At 31.1% G+C, this 18,435-nt stretch overlaps 1 protein-coding gene across 1 annotated transcript; it reads left to right on the forward strand.

Moving 5' to 3' along the window:
* Window positions 1-5,227: 5,227 nt before the first annotated feature.
* On the forward strand, window positions 5,228-11,113 carry LOC108328132 (alanine--glyoxylate aminotransferase 2 homolog 3, mitochondrial). The gene is made up of 9 exons (XM_017561942.2): window positions 5,228-5,583; window positions 5,715-5,945; window positions 7,281-7,451; window positions 8,560-8,703; window positions 9,205-9,384; window positions 9,926-10,151; window positions 10,415-10,528; window positions 10,609-10,695; window positions 10,809-11,113. The coding sequence occupies exons 1-9, from the start codon at window positions 5,341-5,343 to the stop codon at window positions 10,850-10,852; spliced, it is 1,440 nt and encodes a 479-aa protein (XP_017417431.1). The 5' UTR covers window positions 5,228-5,340; the 3' UTR covers window positions 10,853-11,113.
* Window positions 11,114-18,435: the final 7,322 nt, after the last annotated feature.

The following is an 18,435-nucleotide window of genomic DNA, read 5'->3' on the forward strand; positions in this document are numbered from 1 at the left end:
AATCAATGGACAATGTGCTCTCTTCCGTGTGCTGCTCTTGATAGCTGGCTGCTCCAAAGCTTTGCTTCTCATGGACCCTTTTGGATGAAGATTTGAAGGAGTGCAGATCTTGTGTTGATGTCCGCATGCAGCCCTCCATTGTGTTTCTCTTCAAAATGAAGATCACTTGCAGCCATGGGCCGTGGCATGCTTCTCTGCTACTGGACCTTCTTTCACCGTGTGCAAGCTGTTGTCTTTAGCTTCCAGCTAACGTGGGCTGCCTTTGACGTGATGTACCTTCTTTGCTTCCACATTTCAGCTCACTCGTGAGCACCTCTTGGAGGTGAGAAAAGAAATAAGGTTGGGGCCCTCCAAGCTACTCTTCCGTGACCACATATGTTTTGAAGCCAAAAACAACAAATCTAGTGTGACCGTGAATGCATAAGAATTGTGGCAGCAACTTTCTTTAAAAACCGTGAGCTTCTTTTTTCCATTGAATGTCCAAAACCAAAAGCTTCGTGGAAGAGCATGGAGAGTGAAAAATCTGCACTACAAGCCAAAGTGAATATACATCTTTTCCATGTGGGCCGTGTGGTTGTATTCATTAATTAAAAATCAAAAGCATAGAATGTTGGAGCTCCTTCATTTGCACGTAGGCTTTCAAAGTGGTGGCCCCCTCCTCCATGTGCTTCATGGCCGTTTGCTTATATAGAAAAGGAATGACAATTTGCTCTTTCCTTAATGACAATTTGCATAAACCAAGACCGTGGAGCACCTTGCTGCTGGACTCTACTGCCATGTACTGCTGTAGTTGTCCGAAGGCTTCTCTTCTTCTAAGAAAAATCAACGGACAATGTGCAAAAAGCATGAAGTGTAGAGAAAGGTTTGGTGAGAGAGAAATCATGAAAATCATTAATATACAAAAAGCAGAAGGTGTCAAGAAGAGCAGAGGAGAGAGAAAAGAAGCGTAGCCACGTCAGCGCGGAGTTAACACCGTTACTACCAACTTAACGGACAGGACTAAAGTCATACACTTTTCATAATATAGGGACCTAATGTCTTCATTTTTAAAACCGGGTATTAAATGGAAATTCAGCTATTAACACGGGGACTAAGTAGGTATTTAAGCCTTTCTCTTACTTGAAAAATTAGGTACTCTAGGACTCCATTCTTGGTTCACATAGGAAAGTCACTTGCTTATAGAAGATTTTGATTTCCAAACTAACACTAGTGCAATAAAGGGTTTTGACATCAGTTTGTTTTGCTATTATATTTTAGTTCTACAACCAAAACATATATGAGAAAGTAAAAAATTGGAGGTTTAAGCTTTGATTCCTATCTGAAACCTATACTTCATAAATATGGTTGGATTGGCAAACAACCAAAGCATGAAATGATTAACAAAAAGCTATAGGTTTCAATCAAATATGAGCAAGAACGAGAGTAAGAACGAGAGAGACCAAAACCAATTGCTCAAATGTGAACCAACAACCAAGACAAAAGCAATGTTGTGACATCCAAAAAATAACAAACAAGAACCAACACGAATCTGCAATGTTGCAACGCCTCAACGTGAAAAGACGACATTGGCCACCAAAATGCAGCAGCGACACCAAACAAGAAGAAAAACAATGTTAGGAGAAGGAAGAGAAAAACGAGAATGAAAGGAAGAGATAAACGAGAAACGAAAAGGAACATAAACAATAGTGAAGACAAAAACAAACCTCAATGTTATAATGGAAGAAAACGTGAAATTATAGTGACAAAGTAGAAGAATGCAGCGACACTATGCAACATGAATTTTCACGAGTTGTAAATATTTACAAATTTATCATATATAGATGAGTATATACTTCGATTCTAGGTTAGACCAAAAAGCCTGTACTTTGACACCCACAGTAAAGTCTTTTAAAAATATGATAGTATTTTTTAAATTAATTATAGAATTTAAGATTCATGGTTCTAAGATAATTAAAACCTACAGTTGTGCCAATAATTTAAAAAATGTCATCACATTTTGAAGGACTTCATTTTTCTTCAATTGAAGCTTATTAGATGAAGTTAAATCATCTTCAATTGAAGCTTATAAAAACATTATCATAACCCTATATTAATAGATATTTATCTTTCTCCATCAAAACATAAAGTAAACTTAAATTTCTATACATTGCAAATGACTCACATAAAAACAATCTAAAAAACAAGATAAAAAACTTATTTTAAATAAAAATATGATCGTAGCTATTATTCTTCTCTCTAGTATGCTAAACTTAAACTTAGACTCAATTCTTAAAAAAAATGATAATTTGTTCATTAATATAAACAAACAATAATTATTTTCAGAAATAATAACTTTTATAAAATGAAATTATAGTAATTAACTTTTTTCTATCTATATTTTTTTATTTAAACAATAAAATATTAGTTATTAGTCTTATTCTAACCATTTAGACCAAACCATAACTACTTTTTATTCAAGGACAATTCAAGGATTTAGAAGCCTAAAGTAAACTTTGTTAAAGTGTGATAATCTAGGAACCCTTTATTTTGAAGTTTAACAAAATCATTTAACGAAATAGTGTTTATCAAAAAGTTTGTCTGGGATAACTCACTAAACGCTATATATATCTAAACAATATTCTAAACACAATACACTATCATAAACAATATATAGAACAAATCATACTAAACACTATATTACACGGATTACGCAAAACACTAATAAACATCTATTGTTTTAAATCCAATGTAGGAATAATACTTTTTTGTGTTGTGTAGTTTCTCTTTATATGTGCAATCCTTCATAGACAAATGCTTTATTCAAAAGTTATGTGTTGATTCAAAAGGAGGTTGAGAAATAAAAAGACATTCTAGGAATGTTTCTTTAATGCTTTTTGTCTTACCAATTTGTACAGCAACACAATTTCTCTGCACAAGCAAAGTAACATCTCACAACGTACAAAAGCCTACCACAACTATTTCAAAGTTAATGCTCAAGAGTAACAAATCTTTTTCGAAGTTTCCTATAAATAAAAGACCGCATGAAGAAAATAACAATGAATTAATTGCACATATTCTTACACTGTGTCATCTAACTTTGTAATAAGTCACTTTAGATCTACTTTGCATTTATCAATATCCTCTCTAAGAGAGTTTTTCATCTGTTCTTGTTTTTAAAATACTTTGTTGTTTTTGGATAATGAAAAGTGATTTAAAACACTTAGTTTGTTTAAGTCAAGGGGAGTTAAACAATTTTAGCCAGTTGTGCTATTGTAAAACCAAGAGTGATGAAATTCGTAACTTGTTAAAGCTAATCAAACCCTTTAAGAGTGCTTAAAAGAAAATTGGACGTAGCTCAGGTTGAGTGAATCAATATAAAAATGATCTTTCATCTCTGTTATCTTTTGTTATTTCTAAATGCTTTCATAAATTTTTAGGTGTATGCAGACCATCTAACCCTTAAAAAAATGTCTAGCACTAATTGCAAAATGTTTTCAAACTTTATTCATGCTCTCTTTTTAGAGTTTACTTGTTATTTCAAATTTAAGAATGATGCCTTTTATTTAATTTTCTTTTTTTTGAGTTTTTTACGTAAACATTATCTATTAAATTGTTGTAATAATTTCATTTAACTTTCATACTGTTCTCCCATTCTAACTCGTGTTCATAGCTTATTTCTTTAGAAATTTCATCTCCATTTTAACCAAAAGACTAAACTCTAACCTAATTAATACTTTTACAATTGCAAAAAGTTTTAGATCCTCATTAAAATATATGCAAAAAAGACTCTCAAAATCCATAAATTAAAAAATACTGAAAAATAAAACTGGATAATCCTAATACAAATTCAAAAGAAATAATAAAAAATAAATGATAAAAAGAAAAACATACTAACCAAAAATTAAAATAAAAAATTGTTACACAGACAAAATAAGATTTAAAAAATAAAATTTGCCCAAAAACCTGAAAAAAAAACACAGCGAGAATGAAAGAGATAAGTGGATGAGTCACATAAAAAAATAAAAAGAAAATTTATTACAAGAAAATAAAAATAATTAATTATTCTCTTTTTCCTAGAAAAGAAATTATAATTTATTAAAAAAATATAACTCGTTAAATATGACTTTTAATATCAATAAAAATTAACTGATATTAATTTAATTAAATATTAATTTCAAACATAAAGTAATGATTAATTTAATAGAACCATATTATACTAATTATTTTTTGGATATTTTTCTTCTTAGACATAATTTTGTAATTAAATTAATAGAGGTATATTAAGAAAAAAAATTGAGGCATTTTTTTCTCAAAAATAATTTTATAACTAATTTAATACTAAAAAAGTTAACTTTTTTTTATATATTTCAAGGTAATGTTTTACCTGTTTCACTCTTCAACCGGTGCTACTCTTATTCAAAGTCAACTCATTTTCCTATCATTGAAAAACAATCAAAACCATTAGGCAGTAATTTATACTCCATGTCACTTTTGCGAATATCTTTTATCTTTAATTACAAGAAAGAAAAATAAAAATAAAATATATAAAAGAAAGAAAATGTAGGAAAAGAAATATGAAAAAGAATTAAAATACAAAGAAATATATGTTTGTTCCTTTAAGGAGAAAATAACTTAAAAATAAAGACACATTTTCATTTTAAAAAATCATAAATAAATTGTTTAAAGTTAATTTTACCCCTACATTCATTATTGACAAATATATAATAGAGTAAAATTGAAAAACATCAACTTTTTTTACGTTTTTAGTTTTTTATGCTCATATTAAGTGAAAATAAACATTTTATAAAAAGGAATTTTTTTTATAAAAAGGAATTTTTTTTATAAAAAGGAATTTTTTTTTTATAAAAAGGAAATTTTTTTTTTCTTTTCATTTATCTGTATCAATTATTTTTACTTTGATTTTTCGTTGAAATAAAGGACACCTGAGAAGAAATAGTTCAGTAAAGATCACAACATCTACATTCATGGGATCTTTTGCAGTACCAAATTTGGAACCTCTTTTGCGAGGATAAAACAACAACCAAGAAAGTGGGGTTAAATAAATAGTTAAACTAAATAGCATAAACATGATTACTTTATTTAATCGCACAATTTATCAATAAACAAAAACTTCCTGATTTTACCGCAGTGAATTCCGCAGCAATAACTCTCAGCCAATCACAATCTTCCATGTCATCAACCCTTCTGCGTTCCCTATATAACCCTCTGCCGTTGCTCCCTCGTCCCCTCAAATTCGCCTCTTCTCTCTCAACCCAATTTCTTTTTCTTCCAAACAACACTTTATAAAGGCCCGGTCGTGCATTCTCTGAGCGTCGCCGGAAAATCTCGCCGACGATAAATATGACGGGATCCCTTGCTGCAAGGCTCGTCTTTCGTCGAACGTCGCCGGCTAGCCGATTCATCCCCCGCCGGGAGGTCTCTCTACCCGCGGCTGAAAAAACGAAAGACGCGATCGCACCGCCAAAGGAGCTTCCGGCGTTCGACTACTCTCCCTTGGCATACTCTGGTCCCAAAGGCGACGAGATCCTCGCGAAACGCAGGGAGTTTCTAAGCCCTTCGATCCTCCACTCGTACAAAACTCCGGTGAGGACTCGCTGCACCGGATCATCTCGTAAACCGTGTTCAATCCTGTTATTAATTTTTCCTTTACGCAAGTGTAACTAAACTATAACTAACTTGATAATTGGTGTGCGTCCGTGTGTGGGAGGTTGCAGCTTAATGTGGTGGAGGGGAAGAGACAATATCTGTTCGATGATAAGGGAAGAAGGTACGTGGACGCGTTCGGAGGGATTGCTACGGTGTGCTGTGGGCATTGCCACCCCGATGTGGTCGCAGCCATCGTCGAACAAACAAAGCGCTTGCAGCACTCCACGGTTCTCTACCTGAACCACGCCATAGCAGATTTCGCTCAGGCTTTGGCTTCTAAGCTTCCCGGTAATCTTAAGGTGAATATCACGCTGATCTTAATCAAGCCATGATTTTCTAATTTTTCATTTTCTTAAAATACTGAAACTGCATTTTTCATTGATTTGTTACGAAAAATGTTCAGTTTCACCCGTCGACCAATGACTTGTTAATATCTTTTTAATAAATTACAATATATTTTACGTCAATAATATGGAAATAATTTACAATAAATTTTGTAAAGTTCTCTTTGAATGTAATAATTACTTAAGATATAGTGTCATTTAAATGTTCCGAGTAAGTCATAAAAAATATAAAGTAAGGTAATTCAAATACTGATACAGGTGTCATGACAACCAATTATTTAGTAATTACTACTCGTGACAATATTTGAACAATTAATCATATATTAACATTTTATGAAAAATATCATGAGTATGAATTTTTTTACCAATAGACTTGATTAAGAAGTATGCAACAGTAATAATAACATTTGTTGCCATAAGTTGCTAAGAAAAAATAAATATAAGATAAAAGCAGATAATACGGTAGGAAACTCATTAAAATAAATAGCTATATTTTGATCATGTGATGCAGCAAACATAGAATACGCCAAGTAATGCTAATAAAGTGTTTTATTTGACAATTTCTATGCTAATATCATTGGGACTAGGTTGTGGAAGTGGGTTGGGTGATTTATATGATAATGACTTAAAATTTCGTGGCTTAAACATATTTTCTATATGTGTCTTGTCAAGCCAGACAAAACAAAAACTCTCGGTTATCTGTTACTTTAATGGAGAAAACTATTGTTTTATTTTTTTCTGGTTTAGGCAAAAAATAAAACATACAATTATTGCATCATTCAACTTCTTTCTTTTATCACCCATATTCTGTCTACTTTTGAAATATATACGTCAGTATGTGATCCTCCTACGACAATTAAATTCTTTCATCAATTTCCCTCTTTATTTTAGTATTTCATTTTTTAGCTTAAAAAATAATACTTAAAATTAGGATAAGATTTGTATAATTAAGAGTTATTATCATCACGATGTTCTTATGTTAGTGTTAAACGCAATACATAGATTAATAGTTTAATAGCTTAATTTAACTATATAATAAAAATAATTGTTATAAAGATTTGAAGAAAGGAGAGTGAACATATATACAAATAAGAATAAAATAGAAAATAGACAATAGAAAATTTTAATTTTCATAATTCTTATGCTTGTTTTATACAGAAATATAACGTATTATAATTAATTAAATAATCACTTGTAAAACTCCTAATATTGTATTCAAACCCTTTTTTTTTTCTGGGTGTTTTTCTTTTCTTCGGATGTGAAAAATTAACTTGGCTATTTTATGTGCAGGTGGCGTTTTTTACAAATTCTGGAACGGAAGCCAACGAATTAGCGATTCTGATGGCAAGACTGTACACCGGCTCCCATGACATCATATCTCTAAGGAATTCTTACCACGGAAATGGTGGTGGAACAATGGGTGCCACAGCTCAAAGCATCTGGAAATTTAATGTTATTCAGGTTTGTATTTCCTATCTTTTTCAGTTTTTTTAAAACATACCCTTTTATCAATCAATCTTCTGTTAACAAAATACCTTCTAGGTCACGTACACTTGGGAAGAAGTTGACCTATGTCTTGGAATGTACATTTCTAAATGAAAGAAAGGAAAAGATAACTTGTTTATTTTTTTTGAATGTAATAATATTTTAAAACATAAAGCTACGTGGCCCTCTTACTATAAAAACAAAACTGTTATCTATTTTTATATTTTCCAAAAACTCAACTCTCACAACTGTACTTTCACTAAACTATATGCATACGTATGTGATAGCAACGGCAACGGACTTTGCTCTCCCTGAAAACCGTTCATTATTGACAGGAATAATGATGGAAAACATTTTTACATTCATTTAATATTATTTTTTATTATTATTCATTTTTTCTTTTCTTTTACAATTATAAAAATTCATTTTTATGATTATTTTACTTTCATAATATATCAAATTACGGATTACTACTAAAGTGCCGTGACGATGATTTCTAGTGATAACGAAAGCATGACCCCTTCACGCAAATTATATTACAATTACGTGGTGTATTGTTCGTTCTCCACGAGAAGTGTGTATATATATATATATATATATATATATATATATATATATATACACACACACCAAGAAATAATTTATTTCTTGCTATAGAAAAATAGTATCTTCTTGTTGCAAATTGCCATGTGACTTCACATGCAAATGCAATTCCCTCCAGGCTGGAGTGTTCCCCTTTTAATCTATGTTGTGTAGTTTTTTTAGTTTACTTAATTTGTTCCGTGTCACTTCAAACTTAGGATTAAATTTGATATACATAATGAATTGATATGATACTCTGTTCTGTTATTTCTTGTTGCATCTTTTTAATGAAATAGTATGTTTTAAAAGTAGAAAACTTTCATCCATTCACAATATGACAAGTGAAGTTGCGGATTCAAAAGTTACACATATTAGTGATTTATAGTATCAAAATTTTATATTAACAATTGATTGATTTTCTTTTTTAACTTTATGTAGTTCCGAAAAATACAAAGTAGTTTGCCTAACCTGTTTTGTTATTCTGATATTTGTCTGCCAACAGAGTGGTGTTCATCATGCAGTAAATCCAGACCCTTATAGAGGTATTTTTGGTTCTGATGGAGAGAAGTATGTAAGAGATGTTCAAGAAATCATCAATTTCGGAACTTCCGGAAATGTTGCAGCCTTCATATCTGAAGCTATTCAGGTATCTAGTTAAAGCACAGACGAGTCTTGGTATGAAACAATAACAATATTGACATTGCATGATATGTTTTCTTCAGGGCAAGTATTTTAGATTAGGTTTTTTCCCTTAATTTGTTCTTTCTAAAACATTTCGTTTATTTATTTCAAATTTATTAAAAGAAAACAAATTAATATAAAATTTAAAAGAATTAGCTTACATAAATCATCTGTTTCATTTGTGTTGGTATAGTGAGACCTTCCTGCATTACATTCAATACTTATCATAAAGATACAAAATGCATTACATTCCTGCAATTCATGTAGATGTGCTAATTAACAGTGTTAAACATTATTTTCTATAATTTCTACCATATTTTCGAATATACTTTTTTGTTGTTAACTAGAATTGAAAACCACAAAGTTGTTGAGTCCATTTCTTATTCAATCAGTCTCTTTCATTGACTTTTATCTACTAATTTGGATAAACGAAGACATTTGTTGATGCTGCTGTTGTTAACGATAGGGAGTAGGGGGCATCGTTGAAATGGCTCCTGGTTACTTACCTGCTGCCTACGACATTGTTAGACGAGCTGGAGGTGTTTGTATTGCCGACGAAGTTCAGTGCGGGGTTGCTCGCACTGGTAGCCATTTCTGGGGGTTTGAGGCCCATGGTGTTGTACCTGACATAGTAACAATAGCAAAGGTAATTCAACTATTGTCTCCTTTACAATGTAAAAGATCTTGATTTAATATCTGTTCGTATTGGAAAATTTTCGAGCTCTATTTATTTGTTAAGTTGTTATAAAACAATTTTCACAAGAACCAACATGGTGCAATACAGCTGACAAATAATCTTAATCCTGTCTGTATGAACACGAGTTCGATTTCATGACTCGAGTGAATGGGAAGAGCTCTGTCTCTAAAATGAATCTAATTAATTTTAAGCATTAGACTTAGTGTATATCCAAACCGAAATCATTTTAAATAATTTTTATTTTTTAACATTCGAAACGTGAATTGGAGATTAGAAATCTGAAACCAACCACGCTATTTACACTCCCAGATGTAGAATTCCGGGGTTCATAACAAAAAATAACAGATTCTTACATTAGTCCTTGTTGATGCAAGTTACAACTACCAAAACATTATGATACTATTAACATAGAAACACTTAATTGTCTGTTTTACATGTGCTTCTTGCTCTTCACTGTTGGCTTGTTTCTGAATTTTTCTTTTTTGGGCAGAGCATCGGAAACGGCCTTCCTCTTGGTGCTGTCGTGACTACTCCTGAGATTGCGAAGGCCTTGACTCGCCGAAGTTACTTCAACACTTTCGGTGGGAATCCTGTCTGTACAGCTGCAGGATTGGCTGTTTTAAGAGTGATAGAGAAAGAGAAGCTTCAAGAAAATGCATTTGAAGTGGGTTCCTATTTGAAAGACAGGCTCAATACACTCAAGGACAAATATGAATGTAATCTTTCCTTACACCTCAATCCTTGTCCATTCTAGATTAGTGATCAAGCATAGATTCATTTTTAGTTGAGTTAAACGATGAATAGTGGAGGACCTTACTTAAGAAGCATATTCCTGTCACAAAAATAACCAGGAACTTTTCGTTTCCCCTTCTACCAATTTTTTACGTGAGAAATGTCAACTATATGCTCTTTTATTGGACAATGCATGTATTACTAGTCATCTGGTTTTTGTTTCTAAACAAACTGTTTTCTTGTGCAGTAATTGGTGATGTGAGAGGACAAGGCATGTTGCTTGGAGTGGAACTTGTCACGGATCGCAAACTTAAAACACCAGCACCAACTGAAACACTGCACGCGATGGACCAAATGAAAGGTAAAATTTCAACGCCTTCTGGTTCCAGCCATATTTTTCGGTTGAGTTACCTAATGTATAAACTCCTGCTGTTACCACAGAACTAGGAGTGCTAATTGGAAAGGGTGGCTACTATGGAAATGTATTCAGAATTACACCTCCCTTATGTTTCACCAAAGAAGATGCAGGTTGCTCTTAGCCTCAAACCCTCTCTTTCGTTAACATCAATTAACAGTACTACTAGTCTCTATTACTTACAGCGTCTGTGTTTTCGTTTTTGCTTTCATTTTTATTGGTACAGATTTCCTCGTGGATGCGATGGACTACACATTTTCCAGAATTTGAAGCTTAAAATATGATCCAAGTGTAAATAAATCTCTATTTTCTATCCTTAAGTTAAAGTGTTCTGTATCAGAAAACATTTGGTTCCATGATAGCACCACAAAATTCACGTTTTTTATACGTGGAAATGTAGAGGTAACCAAGAGTTGTGGTGAGATTGAACGTCAAAATAACTGTTTCTCTGGAACCAAAAGCAAAAGTACTAGACCATCGATCTATCTGGACTTTATAAAATGTATAAATTTTGCATGCGTGCTTATCCCATACTATCTCACTGTCATCCCAGGAAGTGGTTAAATACTTACGAATAATTTCAAAAAGTCGGTTTAAATACATAGTTACATTAAATACTTATTGTTTTGCTTTCAATGACACAACTAAAACAATAATAGAAGGAGTTTAATTGAATATACAGTCTTCAAACAAAAGCGAAAGACTCTTTATAAACCACTACTTTGTAAAAATAATAATCTACAACTATCAAAAGGTATTTTTATGATGGTGCATTTTTTTATCATACATGGGATAATTTTACTAATCATCTCGTGTATGTTTTAAATTTTAATACTTGAAAAATGAGTAATTAATAATTTGAACTTTTTGCTAAAGAAAAATACATTTGAAGCTTTGAAATGCGGATTTGAAAATTCATTATCTCTTGCAAGGGATTTTTAGAATATGAATTTTTTTCCCATAAGTTTTAATATAATTATTAAGACCAGAGATGACTAGAAGAAAAAAAATACAAAGATTAATAAGCCTTTTTTTTCTTTTGAAATAATTATTGAATTTCTTTTATATATAAGTTGAACACAAATTTGAGGTTGAATTTTTCTCATGAAAGGGAATGTGATGAAAACTTCAAAAGGAGATCAAACATACTAGAAGGTTTAGAAGAATAACTGGACATGAAAAACTTTATAATAAATTATCATTAAGGCAAAGATGGATGTGATAAAGAGGAAGTTAAAGGAAAATAGTTTAGAATAGAAATATCTTTAATAAAATATAACTCTTTTATGTTTTAAAATATGTTGGAACTCAACATTTTCTATAGTATTCCAACATAATTCATTCAAAAGAAATATTACTTCTAAAAGTTTTAAACATGTGTTAACATATTATACATTGTTAAAATGAGACTTTTTATAAGGATTCTATGATATTTTTGCATGAAGGTTTTGTTAAAGTTACAAATGAGGACAATATAGAAAGTTTACACTCTCTATGTTAATATACATTACATAGTAATCCAAATATTTGATATAGAAATTTAACTTACGATGACATACATTGATAGACCTATCATAAACTTACTATAATAGATATTCATAAACTTGTTATAGTAAGTCACTTACTATCACAAGTATTCATAGACCTGACATAATAAGTCTAATTTATATTTCTCATATTTGTTTGACTTTTTAATTGTCTTTGTGCCATGAATTTTTATTCATTTTATGAAACCGAATTAGGATTTAAATATTTTCTTTTAAAGGTAGAAGTAAATACCTTTTTGTTGAATTATTTTTAGAGAAGTGGAAGATTGAAGAAGACTAGAGGAAGGCTTTCCAAGATTTTCTTATTCAATTAGCAGTTCCCTTACCCAACAAGAAGTATTTGATTCTTACCTAGCGAGAAGTCAACATATTCACCCAACAAGAGGATCATTCGTTCAGTGAGTGAAAAAAGTTTGTTTTGACAAAAATGAAATCATCACCTAGAAAGAAACTACCTTCTGATAATTCTTTAAATGTTAAGTTGTAGACTAAAAGAGAAAGTTTTTGGAAGAGGTAAAATAAACTAGAGACTAAGGAAAGGAAGAGGCGATGAGAACTCTATAACCCCTTCCATCTTCAATCTTACCACTCTCTTTTGCTAACTCATCTATTCATTGGGGTTGGATGTAATGTATCTCAATTTGATATAGTTTTATCTTTATAATATAAATCTCTTTAACTCTTGTAGTCTTTCCTTGTGTTTCATGTGCATGACTAATCATCTATTCTATTTATTGTATCTTAAATATTGAAAAATGTTTTACAATTTAGTTAAGTTAAACAACTTAGAGGTTTGACTTTAGAAATGATTATTATCTCTTAGTCATTCTAAATACATATTATTAATCCAAATCTTGTGTTAAAACAACTAAGGGATTAATATTTTCACATTGAAATTTATAACTTGTCTCTAAAGAACTAGAACTAGTGAATTTGTGGTGTGAATGTTTAGATTATGTTAGAGGTATTTATATTTCCTACAGTCATTGCATTAGGTTGAGTTCATGAAATCCAATCACGATGAATCTTTTCTTTGATTGAGTTATATAAATTTAATATAATGGTTTTACATGCTTTAAATTTGGAATTATCACCATTTGCAGAATTTGAATGAAACAATATTTATTTCTAAATTGTTAGTTGTATGATTTGGTACACTTACTAATGAATTAACATAAACCATGGTAGTTAACACTAGTACAAAAAAACCTTTTTCTAACGACTTTCTATATCGGTTATAATTTACTGGGTATCAAAAGTGACGCGATGACATAATTGTAAATAAAATAATACTATTTATAAGAGTTTAGCTATAACAAGTATGTAAAGTGGATGCGGTGATATTTTGTAATAAAGAAGAAAACTTTATATACTAGTTATAACTATAATCGGTATAGAAAGTTGATGTGGTGACACTTTTGTAATAAATAAGAAAATTTTAACACTGGTTCTAATTACAACTGTTAGCATAACGCTGAAGAGCAGAAATTTTGATGATGTCTTAAAGTTAAATCTTGCTCTTATTGCAGGAAGATCTTCATGAATACTTGTTTTTATATTAAAGCTTTTGTAATTTAGTAGATTGATGTATATGATGTGGTTTATCTTTGATTCTATGTATTGTTTGCCTTAGGTTGCGTTAAAATTCATTTTGAATAAGAAAACCTCACTTTATACTCAAGATAATTAATTATCAACTTATAATAATCGATTATTAATAATCAATTATGACTTGTCACAATTGATTATCACGAGCAATCATGTGAATTTTTAAGCAAGTTTTTTACCCTTGTGCATTCATTAAATACATAATCAATTATCATAATTGAATAATTGATTATCACACATCCATTAGTTGACAACAGATTTTTAGAGGTATCCTTAAATGAGATCTCTATAAATTATATTGAGACTCTCATTCTAAAATACGAAATACGAAACATACAAAAAAATATATTTCGAAATTCTTATCTGTAGGTTGCGGTGATAAGTGTTCTAGGGTTTGTTGATCCCTTGTACTGTGGCTTTGAGAACTTGGCGTGTTGGCATAAAGCGAGAACTTGGCGTGTTGGCATAGAGCGAGAACTTTCACAGGGAGTGTGATTGAGTGTTGTTGTTGTTGGCATAGAGCGAGAACTATCATAACGAGTGTGATTGAGTGTTGTTGTTATTGGCATAGAGCGAGAACTTTCATAACGAGTGTGATTGAGTGCTGTTGTTGTTGGCATAGAGCAAGAACTTTCACAGGGAGTGTGATTAAGTGTTGTTGTTGTTGCTAAGTTAAAAGCCTATCATCTTCGTGAAGCATTCGGAGGAAGTGTTCATCCTTTGTGAAGATTCAAAGGAGGTGTTCATCCCTTGTGGGTTACAGGGGAAGTTACTTTCATCTCTTGGGGTAACAAGAGAGGTGTTCTAACCTTCAACTTGTTTATTTTCTTTGTGATTGTAACAATTTGTTGGTTTGTGCTAGTTAAGCGTTAATTCTCAGTTGAGATTAATAATTGGATGTAGGATCTATTTAATTCGAACCAGGATAAAAATTACCTGTGCAATTTTCTCTCTTCCTTACTCTTTTAATTTGTTTAAATTGTTTTAAGGAATTTATATTTATGTGAGAAAATTATTAAAAGAACGATTTTTGATAAGAAACCAATTCATCCCCGTCTTGGTTTGTTCAATGCGTTAACCATTCCACTGCGCCGCTCTAACAATAACCAATATGAAAAGTTGACGCAATGGCATAAGTGTAATAAAAAAACTTTTTATACCAGTTTTAATTATAGGTATAGAAAGCAGTTTCGAGTTCTCTTCTCCTTTTTGTGATCTCTTATGCAATGGTTGTTGGAGATCTGCAAACTATTCATTAATGAGTGGTGGCGCCACGGAGATATGCGATTGTGGTCGTGTATGATGCATGTTGAATTGGTTTTAGAAGTGAACATTTGTGTGCATCTCGTGTGGCCAATCCACTTCTATTTGGTGCATTCTAATTAAGAAAATTTTGAATGCATGACCTAACTCTAACAATTGATACCAAAATCCCCAATCTCCTTGACTTAACCGCTAGCGCAACCAATTTCTTCTTCCCTAGCCTCACAGTGGTAAGCGATAGTGGTTTGTGTTGGAGGCGTGCGACATTAGATCTGTGGCAATGGTTTACGATAACACCAATGATGGTTTGTGAAAGCTTCACGGAGGTTTCTCTCTTTCGTAGTAGTGATGACAACGTTTATGTGTTGCTCAAACTAGTTTTTTGGCGTCGTTTTCCTGTATTGCAAGGAACTTATGTTTTTTGGTCTGGTTTTGTTTTTTCAAGTGACGAACACAATGGTGTTCATAGTTGCTCGCAGTTTCAGATATGCAATGGAGATAGGCATAATTTGCAACTACATATGCTTTTTGCATATTTGAAGTTTGATCAATGTTGTGATAGAGATGTTCATGTTTGTTGGCGCGCGATTCAACGGTGGTGTTTTATGGTGACATACCTTCGAAATTTCCTTCCTCGATGAGACAAGAAAGAGGTCCGATAATTTTTGCTAGTGAGAAATTTTTCTATACTGGTGGTTATACCTTTAATCGGTATAAAAAGTGACATTACCTTGTATTTTTATTTTGAAGAGTTTCTTCAATTAGTAAATTAATAATGCAATTATCCTTCATATATCACTCAAGATTATGTGTTTTAAGAAATTCCTTCTGTTTATAGTTTTGTAATTTTCTCTTTTTGTTTCTATATGGTTGAATGAGTTATTTTCATGAGTATTATTGACTTCTTTAATCCAAATCATTCAAAGAGTTAATAGATCTTTAAAGTTCTAAGAAATCTCTCATCACTTGCATTCTTGTAATATTTTTCATTAGTTAATATGAGATAATTTATACAAATTAACAAATACATAAATTATTTTAACATATAAAAAATCATTTCATTTTCTCTTCTTCTACATTACTTCTAGAAGAAAATTGTTCAAGACCTTATCTACAATGCTAACCTAATATTTTATGTTAATGTGAGATTTAATGTTAGCTTCAACTTACATTCTTTATGCATTTTTAGTTAAATAGATACTAAAGTATTCTAATAATTTATTCGAGTATTAAAAATTGTATTAATTGTTTCTTTTAAATTAGCTCTGACTTATAATATGATCGATCGTAAAGTTAATGCCTTTAAGAAATCTTAATATTTTTGTTCATTTTGTAAAAGAAACACTTTGAAGTTTATAGCTAACTTTTCTTCAATTGTCCAAAATTTATCTAAAAAAGTCAACCCTTACTTAGGGTGCCTTTAGTGAGTCTAATTTAGACCAAGAGGAAGGTGTAAAATTATCTAACTTGAACTCGGTTTCATGAGTTTATAATAAATTATTGTTTCCTCCATCTATTTTTCTAAAACTTATGCATCTTTAAAGAAAACGTTTAAGAGGAAAATTTGAGCTTTGAATGAATCAAAGTGAACTTTGAAAAGAATATATGAATGCAAGCAATTAAAAAAAGTTTTTCTATAAATCAAACAATAGATTTATAAATAATATTAGAAAGTTAAAGATGAAACTGAAAGAGATAAAGTTCCTAAACGAACAACTTTTAGAAGTTGAATGACTTAACAATGATGAAAATGTCAAAGACTCTAGAAAACTAAACAAATTGTTGTGGTATAATAGCAAAGTTTAATAAGTTTGTCAAGAAATGAAATATGTGTTGAAAAATTGGTAAAAGGAGACATCAATATAGGAAATAACCCAAAAGTAATACATCAAAAACCAAGAAAATTAACAAAAGATGACCAAAAAAAATATGAGTACTTAAAAAGAAAAATAATTCTTATTCTAAAACTTTTTAATCATTACATTAATATATTTGCCACAATTTTTGGATAGTAGATCCTCAAAACATATAATGGACAAGAATGGTGTGTTCTTGTCCTTGAATACGATATATGGAGACCTTTAGAGGAAACAAAAAATGGAAAGATCATAGAAGTAAGAATAATGGTTGATTACCACATTTGAGATATTGTCTATTGTAAAACTCAAAACTCTATTACGATTTTATCCTTAAAAGACGTCTTAGAGGGTTAAGAGGGACAATGTATTTAAATTGTCATTGTTTTTTATTCCTTATTGATTTGGGATTATTGGACATATTGGGACACGTCCATCAATTAAGCTCTAAGAAGAACGAGAGGATTCATCTTTGGAATCAGTTTTTCATTCTCCTTAATTGAGGGTTATGGGCCAAGGGTTTATATTCCCTTGGAGAATGGGGTTTGTGTTTGAAAACTCACTTTTGTCATAGATGAGGTCAATGTTCCAATCTCAAGTGCATTGAGATAACATTATTATGGTCTAATTACCATATTTGAGGATTATTAGCTTTGAAGTTTAAACGGTCAAAACAAATGTGTATTTAAATTGTCATTAATATTGACTTAAATTGTTATTGACTTTCACTTATAAGTAATGTAGGACTATAAGACATATTGGAACACTTCACTAATCAAGGTTCAGAGAGAATTGTTGAATATTTTGGTAAGAAAACCAATAGTCAATTGTAGTATAATGATTTTTAAGTGAAAGTATCGATCTCACGATGAACAACTTCAATGAAATAGATAATTTTATCTCAAACAACATATATACAAGGATATTCAATCTGATTCATAATGGATTTTGATTATTTATACTCCGTTGCGTGGAAGTAAAATATTAACAGCAAATAAGTTAGAGAAAGGATTAGCCACTCATGGTAGACATTGGCTTTCTAAGAGATGAAGAAGAAGATCCTACAACTAAAGTTGAAGAACAACTTTTTCAATAACTCTGTGATTTGATTCCTAGCTCTCCCTCTCTTTCTTCCCGAATCATGAGTATATATACTGCACTAATTCTCGCTTAAGTGAGAAGGTACTTAATGGTGAAGAAAGGTCATTCTCGCTTAAGCTAAATTATTCTCGCTTAAGCAAGAATGACTTTTAAATTAATGGCTTCTTGGACGAATCTCGCTCAAGCGAGATCATTTTCGCTTAGGCAGGAGTGGCTTGTAGAAGGTACTTCTCTGATCAGCTCTCGCTTAGGCGAGATCATTCTAGCTTGGGCGAATTGTTGAAGGATTTGCTCTTCTCTTTTATTTTCTCTTTTCTTCTCTCTTAATTTACCTGAAACATATACAAAATAGTGATCAAATGATTTTCTTTTAATCAATAAATTGGAAACATATGATTACATTTCATCTTTCTTAGATTAGGTAAAATTGATACAAATGTACACAATTTAAAACAAAAGTGCCAAAATTCCATATGAA

Source organism: Vigna angularis, chromosome 2 (assembly GCF_016808095.1).
Source record: "Vigna angularis cultivar LongXiaoDou No.4 chromosome 2, ASM1680809v1, whole genome shotgun sequence".
Lineage (NCBI taxonomy): Eukaryota > Viridiplantae > Streptophyta > Magnoliopsida > Fabales > Fabaceae > Vigna > Vigna angularis.

Coding starts and splice junctions, on each gene's coding strand:
- LOC108328132 (XM_017561942.2), top strand. CDS start 5,341: ATGACGGGATCCCTTGCTGCAAGGCTCGTCTTTCGTCGAACGTCGCCG. Junction 5,946..7,280: donor AGCTTCCCGGTAATCTTAAG/GTGAATATCACG, acceptor TTTTATGTGCAG/GTGGCGTTTTTTACAAATTC. Junction 10,152..10,414: donor ACTCAAGGACAAATATGAAT/GTAATCTTTCCT, acceptor TTTCTTGTGCAG/TAATTGGTGATGTGAGAGGA.